Below are 20,979 nucleotides of genomic sequence, written 5' to 3'. Positions count from 1 at the left end.
AAGCAGCAAACCTCCCCTCAGCTGGGTCAGGAGGAGCCCCCCAGAGATGCTATGGGCCAGGGTTGCCTCCTGCTGGCCAGGCTGGGAGGAACCCCATATGCAGACAGGGCACAGTCCTGCCTTTGCTGGTGGCTGCACACTGCCACCCCCGTGCCCCTCCAGCGGGAGCCTGGGGCCTGGACAGGGCAGCCTGAAATGAGCCTGACAGCAGAGATGTTTGTTCCCTCAGAGGTGTACTGCAACTCTAGGCTGGAGCTGGCATCCCAGACAGGCCTGGCCCCTTGCTGCCCCTCCCACGGCAGGGATATGGGGAGGGGGTATTGGTGCCATTAAAGTCTGAGCCCCATGCCAGTCTTCCAGCTCCCAACTCAGCTGTCTACAGGAGCCATTTATTATTCAGTGCGCAGAGGCTCTTTAGTGACGGCTCGAATTCCCCTTCCAGGAAGGCGAGCGATGAACCCCTCAGTCCATTGCTCAGAGTGATAAACGTCTCTCGCAAGTGCTGTAAGTGGGGCGTGAGGTGGAGCTGGGTGCACCCAAGGGCACAGGCTGTGGAAATTAAACAGGCTCATTGGTTGGAACCCAGCCAGTCCGCACGCTGGCTTGGTGTCGGAGCGGAAGAGAGGGCAGAGGCACATCTCTCACCGCCCGGGGAGGTGCCCCAGTCCCCATTATCCCGGCCAGCATACAAGGCTCTCAGAGTGCCTTCCCATCCGGGCTGCGATGCTGGCAGGAGCCTGCACGGAGGTAGCAGTGCCAACCTCTGCCAGCTTGTCATACTTTCATCCAAGGGCACAGCCGGGACCTCCCCTCCTTGGGCACTTCCAGCCCTGGGCCCTGATCACTGCTGCTTGCAGCCTGCATGGGGTGCATGTACCCTTGTGTCCTGCACATTTCTCTGCTGACGCTCCAGGCTGGACTGTGACTCTCATAGAGCCAGGCACTGCCACCACGGACCCACACACGCCCAGAGACATGCTGACCCCCACAGACCCATGCCACCCGGCACTGAGCTGGGGGATGAGCTCGCTCTGCTGCCAGGGGCTGTGGCCAAACAGCCCAGGCCCCACACTGAGTGTGTCACAGCAGAGACCCGGAGATCCAGACGATGAGAGGCCATGGCACAACCAACAGAGGGGAAGTGGAGCCAGTGGGGGGCACAAACACCTGGCTCCCATCAGGAACCATCTGGCCTTGCTGGGCCTGTAACACACACTTCCAGCCCAGCCCTCTCCCCCTCTACTGCTGCTAGCCTCCCTCCCATGGCCTCAGACCTCCTGTGCCCCCACAAAGAGAGCACAAGGGTGATCACACATGGGCCCGGCGAAGCAGCCCTCTCTCCAGCTGCTGTCCCAGATGGGAGTGCTATGCGCCAGGGATAATCACCTTAAACTGGGGCAGCACTAATGCAATTGTGGGATTAGCAGGCTGGAAAGGTGACACCCCCCCACCAGAGCCCTGCCCACCCTGCCAGATGCTGCCTCCATTTGCCACCCCTCCCTCCCCCCATTGCAGTCCATTCCTGTGACTCCGGGGGGTGGGGGGGTGAGGCAGCAGTAGGGCAGAGCAGAGAAGTCCTTCCAGCCAGCAACAGTGGGTATGGCTGGGGATAGTATTTGGGGTGACCAGCAGTGTTCCCACGGCTGCTCCCGAATCAGTGCTCTGAGTGCATGGAGGTGGTGCCCTGGCCTCGCCTCACTCCCAGCTAAAGCCATGCCCAGGGCGTTTTTACGGAAGGGGGTCACCGAGCAGATGCCTCTCTCCCCAGCAAACCTGCCCTGCTGCTGGGACTGGCTGGGGAGGGTCAGAGCTGAAAGAGCCACATGGAGACACAGGGTATTTCCTCTGCCAGCCACATGAGCCTTTGCCCCTCCTCCCAGTCTGTCCTGTCCCCTCATCCTGTGAAACCGCTGTGCAGGCCAGGGTGGGGGGGGCACGCCCTTGTTTGGGTGTCAGAGTGGCTGACCGTGCTTTCGATTAAACCTGCTTCTCCTTTAAGGAAAACTGATACAAGCCTGATGTAAACGACTAAGCGTGGGCTGTAGCAGGTTCACTCAGTTATGCTAAAGTCTCCCCCCTTAAACCAAAGCGATGCAACTTGGGGTTTCTGGATTCAGGCTCTGCTTGGGGTACAGAGAGGGCACAGCTGCTAACACCTTTGGGTGCAGGTGGGTGATGGGGAGCTGGGCCCTGCAGCCTCTCCCTCCCTACATGCAGCTGTGGGGTGGGGGACTGAGCGGGAACCAGGACACCTGGCTTTTATTCCCAGTTGTGCTGGGTGCTCACGTGTGTGGCAGAGCTAGGGTCACTGACTGTGGTTGGTGCATGCTTGGGGCCCTCAGGGTTACGGTGCTGATAGCTGGGGGTGGCTTTCTGACTGCCAGGGACTATGACCCCCCAATGGCCTCTTCTGCTGGGTCCTGCTCCCAGCCAGGGCTCTGGCTCCAGCCGCTCGTTCCCACGCAGCAGCAACACGCAGGGCAGGAACCCGCACGCGTGGCTGGCCCAGGCCCGGCTCCTTTCTAGCTTCACTAATTACCGTCATTGTGCCCTATTGGCTCTGGTGCTGCGCTGTGTCTTCCTTCCCCGCCTTGCCCGTCTGCTTGGAATTATTGTCCTGCTATATGCAAATGGCACTTTAATTACATCCAGGCTAATTAGGAGCTGGCCTCCCAGCCCTGTGCAGTTACCCTGCTAGGGCTTTAGCTGCAGGCAGCACCTCCCCGGGCTCTCCTGGGAGCCAGCAGCTCAGGGTAAACAGCCACCAGGTGCTCCTCAGCAGCTCCCCACAGCAGCTGTCAGTCCCCTTTGCTAGCAGCTCTTTGCTTCCTTCTGTGGGGATTTCCATCATGGAGGGTGGCTCTTTCAGCGGCTGGGGCCAATGCTCAGTTCAAGGTAGCTGGGCTGCTACCCTGCTAGGCCCTGCTGCCTGGCACCATGGGGCAAGTGGAGAGTCTGCAGCTCCTTCGCCAGGCCTAGTGTGGGGGATTCAAGGGGTGCAGCAAGCAGTGACCCCTGGCTCTGCTCCTGGGGAGGCCATTACCTCCGCTGCCCACCCCAGACGGCACTTATATAGCAATCCTCCTCCACCCCCATGAGCAGCAGAAAACTCTTGGACTGCCAAACGGCACCCCCAGGCCAAGCAGCCTGGTTCCATACCGAGCCAAGCAGAGCAGTGGGAATTGGCACGCTATGGGGCCCAGCAGGACGAGCTGCTCCTTCATGGGCTGCTGCCCTCCCCCATCTCTGTGGCTGGTCCGAGCCCTCCTCCCCTTAGTGCCCTGAGCTTGAAAGGCTCAGCAGGGTCACAGGAGAGAGGTGACTGCTGCAGCCAGGAGCGCAGGGGGCTCTGCCTCCAGCTCCTGGGCTGGCGGGGCAGGGAAGAGCAGAGACAGGTAGGTGGTCTCCCCCCTTAAAGGGGGGAGCTGCCAGGGGGCCCTGGCAGCTTGGCTGGAGAGCTTGGCTAGAGCCAGAAAGGGCATGTGCCCAGCCAGGGCCCAGGGCGTGGACCACAAGGTCCTGCAGTGGATTCTCCACCTTGCAGTGCCCCCATGCCATTGCCTCCTCATCCTTCTGCAGCCTGCACTGCCCCTGGGTTCCTCTCTCCACTGCAGGTGGCAGCACTGGGGAACTCCCGTCCTGGTCCCCGCACACCCACAGGCACCAGGGGGGCTCCCCTAAGGGGCAGAGCAGATGCCCACAACACTACTGAAGGGTCACATCCTGCCCCAGGCTGCACAGGGGGCTGGCACTGGGTTACACAGATGCTGCCACCCCTGGCCTTGGAGCCCAGCCAGGATCATGCCCCAAGGCCAGGCAGGAGGCAGGGAATTGCCACTGGCTGCCAGTGCCCCCGTCTCTGCCATGCACTAGCAATGGGGACAGAATTCTGCTGGGCTCTCAGCCCAGGCTGGGCAGCACTGGTGTCTCCAGAGCCCCAGCTGCTCTGCTCCAGCCTCACCTGCCCATGGAGCCCCTGGGGGCCCTGCTGGTGGAGGAGACCCCCTGGGGCTAGTGTTGAGCTGCTGGGGGCAGCCTATGGCTGGATGGGGGCAGCCCCTCCCCATCTCTGAATGGACTGCTTCGGAACAATGGGGGATGGGGGGTTGTATGGAGCAAGCTGCCACCTGGCACTTGGTGATTACTGCATTACCCACCTCCAGTTGAGCCCCATCTGCTCGGATTACGTGGGTCAGGGCTTAGTGCTCCGGCCCTTCCTGTCTGACCCGGGGGGCTCCCCGCCCCTTTGCCACAGCCCCTGCCGCACCCCCTTTAGCAAAGCTGCTACACTCAGCCTGGCTCCTGACTGGGCTGGGCTGTGTGTGGTGATGGGGCAGCTGGCTCTGCCCTGTGGGAGATGTCTCCCTGCCACCCCTTTCCCCCGCCCCGAACGTCTCTTTCCCCTGAGGTGGGAGCTGCTCTGGGAAGGCGGTGGGTTCTCCCTTGGGGGGTGACAGAGAGCAGGGGTCTTTTGAACTGGATCGCTCCAGCTCAGACAGGGCGCTGGGGACAGTGCAGGGATTGCAGGGGCAGCTTGCTGCCTTAGTTGTGTTGGAGGCTGGACTGGATCAGACCGGCCTCTCCTGGCCACAGTCTCTGGGCTGCATGTATGAGGGGAGGGGGCTTTACACCCCACTGTGTCAGTAGGTTGGGAGCAGACAGGCCTTTGCTTCTGATTTTAGCTGTGCCCATCACGGAAATGCAGCCACCTCTGAGTTAGAACATGGCAGCTGTTTAACAGGGTGATTCAGCAGTCGTGCCCAGCTGCCTAGGGCAGGTAGGCACGGGCCTTGTCCCCCAGGGTAGAGCAACAGTGCCTGTTTCTGCAGCATGGACATGGCAATTCGGTGGGCCTCTGTGCTGGGAGCCCCTCCCAGGGCCTGACCATTTCAAAGCTGGGGGGGGGGGAGCAGAGCCCTCTCTGGCCTGAGGGGTTGTACTGCCCCCCCCAGCGTCTGCTTGGCTGCTAAGCCCCGTGGCCTGCACGGCTGATAAGAGCCACACTGCCGGCCTTGGCTCCTGGCACACAGCTCAGGTCTCCAGGCAAGTAAAGAGGCAGGACCTGGGCCAGGCAGGCGCAGGGGGCGCGGTGACTGGGTCCCTGGTCAGCTGCATTGTGACCGTGGGATGGGGCCTGTCAATCACCGCCGCGGGCAGGCCAGGGAGCGCTGTCAGCTTCTGCAATTGTGCTCGGCCCAGAACCATCACAGCTGCCGAGACACAGGGCAGTGGAGGCTTATCTCTAGGGCCAGGATGTGGGGGGGGGTGGGACACAACAGACCCAAGGGGCTAGCTTGGGGGTGGGGGGGCTCCAGCCGAGTGAGCACCTGGCCTCCCAGGCTCATTGAGCGCAACCTTAGTGCCCTTGCGCGTGCTGGCCAGCGGCCCTGGCTGTTATTTGGGGGGAGTTAAGACCCCTAAGGGCTTGAGCGAGCAAACCAGCTTCCCCTTCACAGCTCTGCCCATGCCCCTTGAGCCCACCCCACAGCCCGCATCCTACCTTAGCCTCCCCCAGATTTTCTGAGGCCCCGCAGGCCCACCTGCTGCTTTCTCCTGGTCTTAGCTCTTTGCCCCCTAAGCAGCCCGCTTTGGCACCCAGTGCTGGAGAGGGGAGCAGGGACCCCGCAGGGCATGTCTCCACTGCAGCTGGGAGCGTGCCGCCTGCCTGCCTGGTGAACAAACGCTCACTATGGGCCCGACCCAGCCTGCTAAAATCCCGAGCTCTCCCGAGCTGCACCATGCTAACTGCAGTGCAGACAGCCGAGAACTCACCTCCAGGCCCCTCTAACGACTCCACTGATGAGCTATCGGGTGCAGCTGTGGCGAGAGGCCTTGGTTCCAGGGTGCAGCACAAGCTGGAGGAGCAGGGCCCCACTCAGGAGGAGAGACTGGAAACCTGCAGCCGGAGGTCAGGCATGCTGAGCCAGGGGACCCCCCTCCCCCACCTTAAAACAAGGGGTGTTAAGGGTGCCTTTGTGTGCAGCTGGGGGAGCAGGGTGTAGAAGCCTGGGGGGGCATGCAGGGGATAGGTCAATCAGGCTGGGCCAGCCAGGGCCAGGGCATGGCATGGCACGGCACGAGTGCAGTGGCTGCTTGATGTATGGCTGAGCAGAGCCTGCTCACCTCCCCTTCAGAGGTGGCTCTCACCGCTGCAGACCCCCCAGGTTGGGGGGATGGGGCAGCACTGGGCCCCCTAGGCCAGCAGCGCTCTGCTCAGCAGCTGGCCTAGGGAAGTCCTGAGCCAGGGCTCTGTGTGGTGGCTCCCACTAGCAGAGCTGGAGGAGCGTGAGAACCCCGGGCCCAGGGAGAGGCCGTGGAGAATTCCCACTGCCTAAGGCCTGAGACGGGCAGCACCCAACCCAGCCCTGGCACCATCGGGAGCCCTGCTGGACATGCTGTGCCAAGGGGCCTTGCCATGCTGCAGGGCCCTGCCTGGCCCCCCTTGCCCTTCAGCCCTGGGACTGCTTTGGGGGAGGTGTCTGCATGCCGGGACTGCACTGTGATCGGGGGGGAGCAGCTGGGCCCCTAAGCTGTTCCTGGCATTGTAGAGACGCTGTTCCTGGCTGTTCTCTGCTGCAGGTGGGGTGAATCCTGGCACCAGTTCCGGCCCTGCCTATTGTTCCCCCTTGGCCAGGGTGGTGCTGGGGCTGGCTGGGACTTGGTGCAGTGGCCTCACTGGGTACAGCCCCATTGGGTGGGGGTGGGGGCTAGGTGAGTTGAGTGGAGGCCTTGCTCTGCCCAGGGTTTCCAGCTGCAGCAGCCCCCCCTGGGTGGGCCCCCAGAGCGTTTGGGATCTAGTGACAATCCAGCCTGTGGCACCAGCCAGCAGGAAAGACACAAATTATAGCTTGCCCCTTCTGCGGCCTTGTTATATGTCTGGGTGCCAAGAAAAAACAGCCCACCGGCAGGGGGAGCACGGCCCAGCCTGGCCTGATGTGGCCCAGTGCAGCTGAGTGTTGTCTGCCACTTCCCTTTCATTCGCTCCATGCCAGCCCCCTGGCTGCCATGGTGCCCAAGGACAGGACACTCCAGGGCCTGGTAGGTCTATGACCCCTCGAGCAGATGGGCCAGTGCATTAGGCCGCCAGCAGGGACAGGCAGGCAGCAGAGCGGAGAAGCTGTTCTTGGCATTGCAGAGCAGCCACCACAGGCCCAAGGGGCTGGACTAAGCAGCAGTGGGCTGCAGGGCAGATAGGGGCCGAGCACAGTGGTGTGAGGCCAGGCCAGGTTTCCTGGCAGCCAGGTCAGTTGAGCTCCTGTGCATTTGGGAACAGGCTGAACTTCCTACTGCAGCTGCGGGCGAATTCAGAGCCAGAGGGAGGGGCTGGAATCCGTAATTACTAACTGCAAAGACCAGTGGCCCTCAGGGAGGGACCAGGCCAGATCTTGGCTGGGCAGCACCTTCCCTGCTGCTCCCTGGTCTCTGCTGAGGTTGGTGCACTCCAGCAGGTACATGGGGGCAGTGCCAGGATATGGAGGTCAGGGGGGACTAGTGCTTTCCTCTGCCTTGTGGAGCTAAGGGGCAGAGGTAGTTCAGGAGAGGTCTTGACAGGGAGCCCTCTGTCCCCCTTGCAGGGGGATGATCAGCAATGCCATAGTTAGTGTTACCTGCCTCAGGCTATCCTCAATAGGGACCAGAGTCAACACCCACTGAGCTAACTGGGGGTGGGCAAGTGATTGGCAGGGTGGCTGCAGGCAGATGGTGGATGTGCTGCTTGGGGTGCTGTGCTGGCAGGTTTTCTTTGCACCCCCACAGGAAAAAAAATGTACATTTGTGTCAACAAAAGCTCAAAACGCTGCAGCCCCAGCCAGCCTGCTAACTCGAAGCCCTAGCAGACCTGGGCCCTGAGCTTCTCTGTGCTCAGCCCTGCACTTTTAGTCGGCCCCCCTGACCCATTGCGGGCACCCATCAGCTAGAAAACTGCTACTGCCATCCCGTTAGGCACATACCCAGTGGGCGTCCCCAGGGGGATGGGGCTGGTGGCAGTGGGGCAGTTTTTCTGTATCACATAATGTTTAAATGTTCTTGGGCATCCAATCTGAGAAAACATCATCCCAGCACCCAAAGGGCCATACCATGTAGAAACAGAGTCTAATTGTGCCCACAGTTGGCAGAAAGCTTCTAAATACCATTGATAATGCCAGGGTGTCCTCGGAGTAGTCCTGTTCTGGAGAGCGTCGGAAATGTTTCACCTCAGGTGATAGTTTGTGCATGTCCCTGTATTTTCTTGCCTTTGGTTAAAGCAAAATTTTATAGTCACAGAACAGCATGAGCGTAATACATCAGAATATTTGTCACTAGTTGTGGAATCGACTGACTTGAGTTTTTCTAGCTGCTATTTGTATGAAGTTATGCAGATGAGACCCCTGCCTCCCAATTATAAAGCCTATTTTTGATGTTCTCTGCTCAGCCGGGGAGACGAGTCTAAAGCACGCACGTGACAACTGTAATGATCTTTCCGTCTCCGAAGACAATGTTAGACATGTAACCCTCTAATGTACCAGTAAGGGAGCTTGTAGAACGTCTTGTCTGAACATAGCGTGTGAAGGACAAAGTACTCACCTGGCCGTGCACTGCAACTGACAAATGGCTGAACTTCTCATTTTCACCATATCATTATCAAATAAATCCACTGGAATAGAACTATTGTAGTTACATTTCAGCGTACAGCAGAGGTGGGCAAACTATGGCCGGCGGGCCACATCCAGCCCCCGGGACCCTCCTTCCCAGCCCCTGAGCTCCCCGCACCCTCAGCTCACTGCACTGCAGGCCCAATGCTCTGGGCAGGGTGGGGGGGCAGCGAGCTCCCAGGGCAGCACAGCTGCAGACCTTGGCCTGGCCTCTGTGCTGCGCGGTGTGTGGCTGGCTCCAGCCAGGCGGTGCAGCTGTAGCGCTGCCAACCACTGGTGCTCCAGGCAGCGCAGTAAGAGGGGCAGAGAGTAGGGGAGTTTGGGGTGCTGGTCAGCAGGCAGGTGTGTGGATAGGGGTCAGGGCAGGAAACAGAGGGGTTCAAATGGGGGCAAGGGTCTTGGGGGGGCAGTCAGGAAGGAGATGGGGATTGGATGGGGCAGTCAGGGGACAGGGAAGGACGGATGGGGCAGGAGTCCCGGGGGGGCCCGTCAGGGGGTGAGAAGCAGGGGGGGGTTAGATAGGGGGTGGGGGCCACGCCCAGCTGTTTAGGGAGGCACAACCTCCCCTAACCAGCCCTCCATACAATTTTGAAAACCCAATGTGGCCCTCAGGCCAAAAAGTTTGCCTGGCCCTGGTGTACAGTATATAGAGCAGTATAAACAAGTCATTGTCTGTATGAAATTTTCATTTGTACTGACTTTGCTAGTGCTACTTTTTATGTAGCCTGTTGTACAAGTAGGCAAATATCTCGATGAGTGGATGTACCCCTACGTATCCCTGACAGGGAACCACTGCCCTAGGCGTCAGATCATCTTGGTGTGACCACGTCTGTGTTCTGGCGCTTTGCCCTCAAACTGCTCACACGGGAGGTGGTGGGAGCAGGTTTATAGCCAGCAAGCAGTTAGGTTACTACGTCCCACAGCTGAGAGCTCAGCTTGGTCTTGGGAGGGGCAGAAATCACTTTTCTTCTGCACAAAGCTGGGGGGGAAATGAGCAGTGTTCACCTGGAACATATCTCCCTGACCAACCGCCAGCTCCCAAGCCCAGCATTGTTAGACTTTCCCTTGGGGTCACCCAAAGGGCCATGAGCCACACGCAGAGGCAAACTCTCAGCACGCTCTGCAGTTCAGAGACAGGCACATGGGCGCAACAATGTGTATGCTAGGAGAAGGAAGAACACGAAGCAGCAATGCCAGCCCCACACAGGAGGGAGGGCTCAAGAGAGCAGCTCGTGCCTGGTCAGCCCCAGGTGGGTGGGCAGCAGAGAGGGGAGAGGGGGCTGGTCCCATGCAGTAGCCCCTGTGCCTGCTGAAGAGGGTTGTAAACACCAGTGCTGGGCTGGGCAGGAGCCTGCTGGGGGACTCCCCTCTTAAAGCTGCTCCACTTTAATTACTGCCCTGAGTCTTGTCTTGCAGCCATTCCAGTTTAATGACTATTCATTGGGCCAAGCAAAAGTGCCCTGGGAGCAGCTCTTTCTGGTGCAGGGGTCGGGCTCTCCCCTGTATGTTGGAGACCCTGGTTCAATTCCTGAGTCTTTCCTCTTGAAGCCCTGCCACTTTAATTCAATATTAACTAGACCACAGCACAAGGGCTGAGCAGGAAGCCCCCTATGGTGCAGTGAGGAGGGTATTTGGCTGGGATGCTGGAGACTCTGGTTTACCTCTCACTTCTGCTGAGGACAGAGGCATTTGAGCAGATCTCTGCCACCTGAACTTCACCTTTTACTTACAATTTAAATGAGCCACATGAAGTTCCTGCACCACTCCAGGGGTTCTAGGCATAAGAGTGACTTACCCTGGGTTAGCCCCGAAGGACATCTAGGCTTCCGTAAAGAGCAAGCTCAGTCTTAAGTTCCAAAAGGTAGCACAAACTCCTTTCTGTATCTGTGATCACTTGCTTTAACCATGTAAATAACTCTGATTGCCTTTTCCTATTTAAGAAATCCTCAAGTCATTTAGGAGAGGGCTGGCTGTGTACCTGAACAGTTCTCTCCGTGGGTAACATACATGTCCATGAGCACTGTACGTGAAGTCTGTGCTTCCACCATGTTCCGTCTGCCTTCACATCTTCAAATGCTTCAGTGCACGTTCAAGCTTTCTCCAAGATGCGTCTCTTCACATCTTCTTGGAGAAGCATTGTTCATGGAATCGCCAAGTGCACCCCTTGCCAAAAAGTCACTATCTTGTTCACAAGTCAACTTTCCTTCTTCTAACATGGCTGACTGAAGCACCAGATGGCGGCTTCCACAAGCCGTTTTCCAACCTGCTTCCCTGCATTACACTGCCTACATCATCCTGCAATTCATTGCACAATGCATGGCGCTCATCTCCAGGAGGTCACTGGCAAATTTGGTTTGACTCCTCCATTTAATCAATGGTGTTTGCAGTAGTACATAGTTTGGTCATACACAACACCGGTCCAGTCTTGGCTCAAAGCGTGGACTCTATCTTGTATTAACATCCATTGCCAATGCACGAATCAATGGACAGTAGCCAGTCTAAAATAGCAGCTATAAATAACTTACTAAATCAATCAATTCTACAAATGACAACTACATGATACAAACTAGATCATACTCCCATGTAACTACAGGTCTTGGCATTAACCGAGGGCAAAGTAGTACAGGAAACGTGTAAAATCACGTGAGGCTAAATATTTTCCAAACGTTCCAGAACAGGGCTATTTGGAGCACACCGTTATATCATCAATTTGGGTCAAACTTAGACTGCAAGGGATGGCCGTTTGGGGGATGGAATGGCTTTTCGGATTGGATGCCCAATTGCATTTCAACATTACGTGATATAGAAAAACTGCCCCACTGTCAGCCTCTCCCCGCCTCCAGGGGGTGCCCAGCATGCCACAGCAATGATGTGTCTAGCTGGTGGGTTCCCCAAACTCATTGCTAAGACTCTGCTTTAAGTCGCACTGCTCACCCCCTGCAAAGGGCACTGCCTCCCCCTTTACATTGCCCCAGCGGAGAGAGGGGTGATCTCATTTGCATATGGCAATTAACTGCAGTTCCTTTGCATGCCGAGCCCCACCTATAGCCCAATCCCTGAGAAGCGAGGAAGGAAAGGCAGCAGGATCAAACCTGATAAATACAAGAGGAGTTTATTGAAAAAGTGTGAAGGCAGCAGGGCCGGGGCAGCTCCGCAGCCAGGACAATAAATAACAGACGCCCTCCCCTTGGAGTGACGCAATATGGAAGACTCCCCGGCAACAAGACACATGCACCCCAGCTCCCCAGCCAGACGCTGGGGCGGGTGCTCACAAAACATGGCTCTGGGTGGAGGGGCCCTGTGCCCTCCGGGGGTCCCTGAGGCAGCAGGAAGGAGATGGAGCCTGGGGACCCTGGCAGCCGCATACACAGCACCTGGGACCTGCCGGTTCCTTGCTGCTGGGGCATCAGGCTCTGGCTGGTCTGTGCCTCCGTGGGGCTTCCAGAGCACCAAGGGGCTGGTAGCTACAAGGGGACCCCTCACTGGGGCTCCCTTCTAGGGCTTCATTGCAAAGGCCTCATGGGAGGGGAGGGGGTCCCTACTCCGCTTTATGGCTCCTGTGTTGTCCAGGCTTCTCTGGGGCTCTCAGGGGGAGGGGGAATGCCCTAGATGAGCTGCAGGGCACAGGAGCAAGTCCCACCCCGAGGGGGGCACCCTCCAGGCACTCAGGAGGGGAGGAGAGCTTGGGTTATACAACCAATGACCCCAGTTGAGATCAGGTGGATCCACTTTCTGCCAATGGGGTGGCAGCCTAGAAGGCCCAGATCCCAGGGGGCAATGCCATTGACACTATCAGGACAGCATGGCTCTTCCCCCACTGTGGGCACCGCTCCAGGGCTTGTGTGTGTGGAGGGGGGCTGGGGTTCCCCCAGACCCAGCTGCAACGCTGCCCCCCAGAGGCGGTGTTTCACTCTGGTGGGGCGCAGGCTGGGGGCAACGGTGATCAGCCTGCCTGGGCCCCACAGCTGTCCTGAGGCTGGAGAGCCAGCCCATGGGAACATGTCTGCAAGGGCAGGGTCTGCTCTCCTTCCCACCGTCTGCGGGGCCTCTCCCTGCACCCCACAGCCACCTCCAGCCTCGGTGCTGGGTCTCAGCTGGCGGGGCCCAGGGTGGTTCCAGGCCATGGCTGCTGCAGGAAACCTGCTTGCAACAGTCCCTGCTCAGAAGGGAGCTGCCAGGCCTCTGGGGCAGAAACACCAAGAGGGCCCCAGTCAGACAAGCCCACAGTGCCCTCAGGCTGCTGTAGACTGAGAAAGGCCACAGAGTTGCTACAACGCAGCTATGGCCAGGCTGAGCTGCAGGGCCTCTGGCTAACGTCTCCATGCCAGGCTCAGGCCAGGATTCGCGGTGGGATCTCCACCGAGGCCTTGATGAAGATGGTGTTGTCCCGCACGTAGTTGCGCTTCTTGATGTCCTCGTGCGAGATGAACTTGGGGTACCCGAAGCCCAGCGTGCTCTCGTCCAGGGAGCTGCGGGAGGCCCCCGGCTTCTGGAAATTCTTCCAGTTGGGGTCAGGGTTGAAGGTCTCAGTGATGTGCTGGGGCTTGGCCAGTGAGGGGTCGCTCTGGTCCAGCAGGGAGAAGGTGACGCGGTAGGAGAAGGGCCACTCCAGGAGGTTGTCGTACTGCCCCGGCAGCACCCGGATATAGACGGACAGGTGGCTGCCCTCCCCGCTGCCGTTCCCGTTGAGGAACACGGACACCTGCAGCTTGTAGCCGTACCGGTGGGTGTAGAAGGGTGGGCTGAAGAACTCGTAGTTGCTGCGCACTTTGGACTCCTGCAGCTTGCGGGCGTAGTCTGTGATCTTCCAGATCAGGACCCCGTCACTGCTGACCAACAGCTCCTCCACATCCTGCCGCAGCTCCTGGATCTCCTGCCGCTGCCGGCTGACTAGGGAGCACACCATGCCCAGATGCACCTTGGTGCTCTCGTCCAGGTGCCGGCTCATGGCCAGCTTGGGGCACTGCACGGAGGAAGGAGCAGCCATCAATGGAGTGCAGCACAGAAGACAGGGAAGGGGCTGGTGCTGGGGGGCCGGTGAGAGCCAGGGCTGGGGAGGGAGCTCCAGCAGGAGCCTGGTCGCTCGGGGCAGTAGCGCTGGCTCTGGCCCAGGCAGACGGGGCAGAGGGCAGCACTTACCCGATGTTTGCAGCCAGCGTCTTTGAAGGGGCACAGCACCATGGCTGTGCTGCAGTTCTCCTTCAGGTGCCCAGACAGGTCTTCTCTGGCGATGCTGGGTGTCCCGCACTGGTTGGGGCAGGGCACGGGGTAGCGGGGACACTGGTACTGGTGATTCTGGGGCAGAGGGGGAGGCGTGTTAGCTGGAGTAACGCTCCCCCAGAGACCGGCTGGCCCTTCCCCCAGATGCATGCAGCACAGCAGCTGGCTGGGACCCGACCCGGGAACACCCAACGGGCTCCCGTGACATGCAGCCCACCCCCCGCAGGGCCCTGCCTCACCTGGATGGTGTCAAAGACAAACTGCTTGGTGCAGTAGGGGCAGGGCTGGGTGCGCTTGGGGCAGTCGGCCAGCGTGTGCTGGGACAGCAGCCGACGCATCATGCGTGCCCCACACTTGTTCTCGCAGTACACGCTCTCCTGGGGGCAGACGCCCTGGTGATTCTAGGGGACAAGAGCACGATGAGCTGGTGCCAGGGGGCATCACCCACGGGGCCGTCCCAGCACCACCTCTACCCTCGCACCAGCCCCCCATGGGGCCGTCCCGGCGCCGCCCCTGCCCCTCGCACCAGCCCCCCGTGAGGGTCCCCAGCTCTCCACACCAGGGGACCCCGCGGGGCTGTCCCTGCCCCCGTGAGGGACCTTGGCTCCCCAGACCACCCCTGCCCTTGCACCAGCCCCTGCGAGGGATCCCAGCGCCCCGCACCTCGTAGGCCTCGCCGGTGAAGTCGCTGGCGCAGAACTCGCACTTGACACGGCGCTTGGGGCAGTCGTGCTGCAGGTGGTCGGGCAGGTCACGCCGGCTCAGCTTGATGCTGCAGCGGTTGGGACACGGGATCACGTTGAAGCCGCACGTGCTGAGATGGGGCTGGCAAGACAGGAACGTGAGCGAGGGTGTGGGGGGGTCCCTCTCTCTCTGGTATCACAGCCCAGTGCCAAACCCACCCTCACTCCCCCTCCCAACCCAGGCCCTGCAGTCACTCCCCATCCCCCTTCCCGCTCACCTGCAGGTGCTTGATGTGCCCGCTCCAGCGGCAGCCCTCTTCGCTGTGGATGCAGCGGATGGTGAGGGTCAGCACCTGCGCCTCCAGCTCGGGGTCCGGGTAGATCTGGGGAAAGGGACATTTAGAGATCAGGAGACTTGCACCCTGGGTCAGAACAGGCCCAGGCCCAGGCCCATCCCATGGGCACCAGCCACGCCCCAGAGCAGGCACCAAGCAGGGGCAGGGTGTTCCTGGCGAGGCCAGGGGGAGTCCTGGGGCCCAAGGCAGGCAGATAGTTAGTATGGACACGTCCCCTACCCCTCACTAGGCTGTTCGTCTCCCCTGCCGGCCCGGTGTCTCCAGGACCAGGCTCCGCCTCAGCCAGGAGCAGGGTCCTGGCTTTGAGCCTCCCCCTTCCCAGCGGCTCCACACACAAGCATCATGCCTCTAAATCCACCTGCCCTGAGAGGTGCCCGCCTGAGCCACGGGGCTGCCTGCAGCCTGCAATGCCCTCTCCACAAGGGAGAGGCTGGACGAACCTACCTGGGAACCATTTAGCTCAGGGTTAAATTAACCCCCTCTCCTCGTGTCCAGGGCTGGGACAGCAGGGGCTGCAGGTCAGGATTGAGGGGCACCGCAGAACTGGGGGAAGGAAGTTTTGACAGCACCTGCCCCATTACATTTCTCTTACAAACCAAGCCACGGGAGGGGAAGGGAGGGGAGGGAAGGGCCGGGCCTGGGTCTTGGTTCCAGCAGCATTCTCCAAAGGGCTGGAGGAAACAAGCCAGATGCCCAGGGGCCCTTGCTGGGCGCAGGAGCTGTGGCTGGACGTCCTCCCCCCTGTGGGGTCGAGCTGTTTCTTGTCGGGTGGCAGGGGCTCTGCCATGCCAGGGCAGCGAACAAGAAGCCTTTCTTGGGAGAGGTGCCAGTTTCCCAGCACAGCTGCACAAAGGGCTCTTTTGCCTCAGAGCGACATTGGCTCCGCAGCCTGTGCCAGGCCCGCCAATGCACAATCCCAGGGCAGGCTGTGAGGGGAGGGGGTCCCTGTCCGTGACGTGGAGACTTCAGCCAGGTCTGTTTGCCACACGGACTCGCGCAGCCTGACACCCCAGGGAGGCCACCGGCTGAGGCTGTGTGCGGCGAGGGCGGTCCACACTGCCAGCTCCGTGGGACCCGATGCAGCGTCCCCCATGGGCCCAGTTGGGGCAGCCCAGGCTGCGGGGAAGGGGGAGATTCAGCTCCCCACACACTGGCTGACCTCCCTGCCAGACGGCTCGCCCCAGCTCTGGGGCCTCCATCCCTGTGCTGCAAATGGGGGGAGGCAGGAGACAAGTGGGAAAATGCTGCACCCGAGCCAAGCTTCCTGGCCAGGCCCTGCTGGGCACCAAACCCCCCTCCCCATGGCTGAGCTGTCACGGGCAGGGCGGGGCTCTCACCTTGGCGTAGTCAAGGGGCAGCTGATCTTCTGGGCACTTGAAGACGCCTTCACTGCAATAGAAACAAGCCAAGGTCAAAGCTGGGGGGCCAGCAGGGCTCCCTGGGGGGCAAAGTGGGAATTTTCTGTTTTTTAATAAGTCCCCTGTATGCCTCAGTTTCCCACACACATGGAACTTCCCTCTATAGGGAAAGGGACTAGGTTTGCTCTGAGGGCAGATGAAGACACAGAGGTGTGTGCATCACCTCCGTCTGAGTCATCTGAAACGTCCCAGCCATGCCCAACGCCCAAGCTCTGCCTGCCCTACGAGAGGAACTCAAACCCAGCAAGGAACACAAGCGAACCGAATGCCCCCTTCTCTGCTCAGCCTCCCCCAGCAGCCTCTGGGGTGCATGGCCCTCAAGCTCTTCCACATAGGAAGGAAAATAGCCAAGAGTGGCCGTGCTCTGCCTCACAGCACCAGCAACTCAGAGCCCAGGCTGCTGGTCGCTCAATGCCACGGGGTGAGTGTCAGCGCCTCGAATGCCAGGCTCTGCTTCTCCCGCCGGCCCGACACCTCCCAGGGTGTGACCCACCTTCCCACCCAGGCTTTGCAGGCGGGATAGGCTCATTCCCAGAGCAGCATGGAGCAGTGATCCCATCAGGGTCGGCAGGTTTGTATAATTTTTGATGATGCCCAGAATAGATCCAAGTCCTGCCGCCCCCCACTCCCCACACACCTGCCTACGGCTCTGGGAGGGAGTTTGGGTGCAGGAGGGGGTGAGGGGTGCAGGCTCTGGGCTGGGGCAGTGCTTACTTCCGGAGGCTCCCGAAAGCGACCCACACCCCCCTCTGGCAGCAGCTCCGAGGCGGGGAGCCACCCCCACAGCTCCCAGCCAATGGGAGCTGCAGAGTCAGCGCTGGGAGCGGGGGCAGCGTGTGGAGACACACCGCCCGCCCCGCCCCGCCCCCCCCAACCCCCTCCGGACCATAGGGCCGTTCCACTTTCGGGAGTGGCACAGAGCACAGTTGGGCAGGAAGCTGCCTTAGCCCCACTATGCTGCCAGTGGTGGCAGCCGGGGGCCCCCCGGGCCCTTTTACATCGCCCAGGAAGAGACCCGGTCCTGAACGTTGGTGGAGCCGAGTCCCCGGGCCCTGAACATTTCTGGAGCATGGGCACCGCGGCCCATATAACCCCATGGCCCTGGGAGGAAAGCAGGGCAGATGCTCCCAGACCTGGGCACTCAGGGCTCTGCAGGCCAGCCCAACAGGGCCAGCTAAACGCCTCCCAGGCTCCATTAGAAGTGAGAAATCTGCCACCCCACAGCAGGAGCTGGTACCTCCCCCCCCACAGCTGTTTGCCAGATGTTGGGGGGTGGATGTGCTGCCAGGCAGCCCAGGGGCTCCTGGTTTCCAGGAAACCGCCAGCTCTCCGCTCAGTCCCATCCACCCCTGCAGCTCCCCCAGCCTCTGACCCTGGGAGGGGCCGACAACTCTGCTGGGACGGCACGGGGGGAGTGTTGTGCGTGGCTCAGAGACAGGTCACCTGGGGGGGCAGGGGAGCCCTGGACTGTGAAGGGTCTAGGCACCGGGGTGGGGGGGGGACGGACGACACATACTCTCCAGCCTCCCACGGATCCCAAGAGCCTGGACTCGGGTCCCTTGTGGAGCGTCTGCTGCCCGTGCCCTGCGCCTCGCACAGCTGGCCAGTGATAGCAGCCCAGGTGCCCCCTGCGTGGGGCAGGTGGCAGCGTTTGCCAGTGGAGCATCTCGCAAACAGGAGGCACGAAGGCCAGCTAGTGCCTTCCCCAAAGCCAGCCCCCCACCTGGAAGCACAGCAGGTTCACCCTGGAGCTGCCCCCCACCCGCCAGGGCCCCGACACACAGACGCCTGCGCCCCGCGGGAGGGAAGGGGAGTCACCGCTTGTCCATTGATCAGCTTCCAGAGGCGCCAAAACCTGCGCAAGGCACCCTGCCTGGGGGACACTGCACTGGGCCCCGCTCCACAGACAGCCTGAGTGGGGCTGGGCTGGGCCCTCTCCTGGCAGGCCTGGAGGTGCCCTGGGAGATTGGGCCCCCAGCACAGTGGACCCTCTCCCAGAGTGCGCCTGAGCCTGCAGCTAGCACCACTGCTCTTTCTGCAGGGCTTTCCCCAAGCCATTGCATGGCTCCAGGCAGTTGGACTTTCCCCGCCCATCCTTTAAGCTTCTCTGGTGAGGAAACGTGCCCTGTATCTGAACCTGGTAATAAGCCTGCTCCCACATGCTCAGCTCCAGATGTTACCCCTGACCCCTGAGCTCATGGAGCTGGCAGCAGCAAGCCCTCAGCCCCCCAACAGAGCTCCAGGAAAGGAGGGAGCCCCTTGGGTCCCATGGGAAAGGCCTTGCCCAGCGCTGGCCCCATCTCCCTGTGCTGACAGCCCACAGTGCCTGGGGTCCTCACGCAGCATGTGTGCAAGGTGCAGGCAGACCAGGACTGCCACGGCCAGGAAGGGAGAGGGGCCTGGCTGCAGCGACGTAAGGGGCAGGTGCCACAGATCACTCAGCCCCCCGAGCTAGTCTCCACCGGCCAAGCCCTTGCCCCAGGCAGGGCCATGGGCAACAGGGGCTGCACTCCAGGCCCCAGTGACACCCCCAATTCAGTATACCCAGAGGTCACCTTCCCCGCAGGAGGCCAGGACATGTCCAAAAGGTGGGGCTGGCCCTGGCTGCCTCCCCCACAAGCTCCGTGGGCACAGCTCCAAGCACACGGCTGCCCGTTAGGCCAAGGCAGAGCAAGGCACAGCCAGTGCCAGGCAGGGAGTGTAAACACCTTCCCTGCATGACAAAGGTCAGTTACGCAGTGGGTGTCACGCCCGCAGGCAGCGCCTCCCTGTGAGTCACTGGGGCAGGGTGGGAGTCGACTATGTAAACGTTCCCCTCCCCTGGCACAGGCTGGATTGGCACATGGAGCCCCTGTCCCCCCTGTGGGTCCCAGCTCCAGAGCCCTGCACTACAGCAGGGGATTTACCTGGCTCACACCCCTTCTCTCCCCCCTCCCGCAGCCCAGGCCCGGCTCAGCCAGCTGCTCCTCCCCTCCTCCAGTTCCCATGGCCTCCTCTCCCCATCACCAGCTGCTGGGTAAGTTACATGAACCCCTGATGGAAATAAACAGAGACTCCGGAGCGCGGCACCGTATCCCACGCAGTTCGAGCGTCCGCCCACTGCTTCCAAGCCCCAGGAGAGACTGAGGGAGGCCAGAGCAGGGGGGCTCCCACCTGGCCCTTGCACAGATTATGCGTTTTATCAAGGCCCACGAGCTGTGATTTCTGACCCCGGAAATGCCCCTACCCCACCCCCCACTCCTAGCAGATGCTGCTTCCTCCCTCGACACCAGATCCCTGCTTAGGCAAGTGCTGCGGAGCTCAGTCCAACTGACTTCCCCCCATCAAATCCCCCAACGGACAAACAGGGAGGGAAAGGCTCAGGCTGCAACCCGGGAACAAGTGTCCCTTCAGCCAGGGTTCCAGCTGCTGCCAGCCTGGGATTCCCAGTGTGCCAAGACAGCAGCAGTCGCCCCACTGAGATCAACAGCTGCTGCCATCCTGGGCCAAGCACACCAAGAGTCCCACTATGCCTTGGCCAGCCCCAGCAGGCAGCCGGCCCCTGCCCCAGAGGGAGCTGAAGGGGTTGCTTTGCCTGCCCTGGGCTCCCCCATGCACATCCGGAGGTGGCGAGGGCGTAGGCCAGCACTGGGCAGTGCCCTGCTCTGCCAGCCTGCACACAGCCAGCGCCCCAGCTCAGATCTCTGCCCTCTCTCAGGCACTGAGCAGGGAGCCGTGGCTGGAAGACACCAGGGCCCTGAACGGGGGGCCCGATGCAGAGCCCTACAGCCAGCGGTGGAGGGGCAGGAGGCACCAGCGGCCTGGGCCCAGCACCGCAGAGATTCGATTGCAGCACAGCCAAAGGCCTGTCGCAGAATCTGCAGCTACGCCTGGGCCAAGACTATGCAAAAAAACTGCCCAATCTTTGACCTACCGTGAAATCTGCTCCCAAGCCAAGGCCAGAGGAGCCGCAGCCAATACAGGCCGAGGAGCCACTGGGGCCAGCCCAGCCCTTCCCTAAAGCCAGCGCTTCTCTTCCACACTGAATCACCAACATGCGGCAGCTCCCTGGCCCACGGATCTCACCTGGGACCACTAGGAGCTTGGCTGCACTTGCCAGATTCTTGGAGAACCCGGAGCACGAGGAGATTGGGGCTGGGGGGCCCGGCCCTTGCCTCGCCCTTGCCTCCCCCTGCACAGGGACTCTCCTCTACCCAGCTGCACAGCGCCCTGCCTCGCTGGTCTGCCTCAGGCTTGCAACCCAGCCAGTCCCACCAGTCTCCCTGTGGCGAGCGCCCAGGACAAGGTCTAGCAGCGAGGCCTGGGGTGCTTGGACACAGCACGACTCGCCTGCCATCGCAGCACAGGGAGGCTGGCAGCCGCTCTCCAGACACGACAGGGTTACATCCCCAGAAGTGCTAGTAAATCGCTCAGCCAGAATTAAGAAGCTGCCAGACGAGAAGAGCAGCACGTGACCGTGCGTTCCCAGGGCCTGGCCCGCCAGCAACACGCACAGGAGCTGATCGGGCAGAGCAGGCAGCCACAGTGCATTTGCCCTACAGACCTGAACAGCAGCTCTGCTGAACTGTGCTCACGGCAACCAGAACTGCCGCACCTGGGACCACTCAGACTCTGCATCAGAGAGACATCGGGGCCACGGGCACCGCCACAGCCCAGCCCAGGGGAGGGGCAC

General features: G+C 61.0%; 1 protein-coding gene across 3 annotated transcripts in view; it reads right to left on the bottom strand.

Annotated features, from left to right (window-relative positions):
* Window positions 1-268: 268 nt before the first annotated feature.
* Window positions 269-20,979, bottom strand: part of TRAF4 (TNF receptor associated factor 4) — a 29,052-nt gene continuing 8,341 nt past the window's right edge. For 2 of the 3 annotated variants that reach the window (XM_043499199.1, XM_043499198.1), the window contains 6 exons: window positions 16,227-16,278; window positions 14,812-14,916; window positions 14,514-14,675; window positions 14,090-14,251; window positions 13,770-13,925; window positions 11,726-13,593 (listed from right to left, as the gene is read on the bottom strand). In XM_043499199.1, coding sequence (XP_043355134.1) covers window positions 12,961-13,593; window positions 13,770-13,925; window positions 14,090-14,251; window positions 14,514-14,675; window positions 14,812-14,916; window positions 16,227-16,278 — 1,270 coding nt within the window. In that variant the 3' untranslated portion in view covers window positions 11,726-12,960. Of the gene's footprint in view, window positions 281-11,725; window positions 13,594-13,769; window positions 13,926-14,089; window positions 14,252-14,513; window positions 14,676-14,811; window positions 14,917-16,226; window positions 16,279-20,979 lie in introns of those variants that run through there. The other variant, XR_006276145.1, reaches the window with a different exon arrangement.

This window comes from Dermochelys coriacea, chromosome 17 (assembly GCF_009764565.3).
Source record: "Dermochelys coriacea isolate rDerCor1 chromosome 17, rDerCor1.pri.v4, whole genome shotgun sequence".
In the NCBI taxonomy this organism is placed as follows: domain Eukaryota; kingdom Metazoa; phylum Chordata; order Testudines; family Dermochelyidae; genus Dermochelys; species Dermochelys coriacea.
This window is presented reverse-complemented; position numbering and strand designations above follow the sequence as displayed.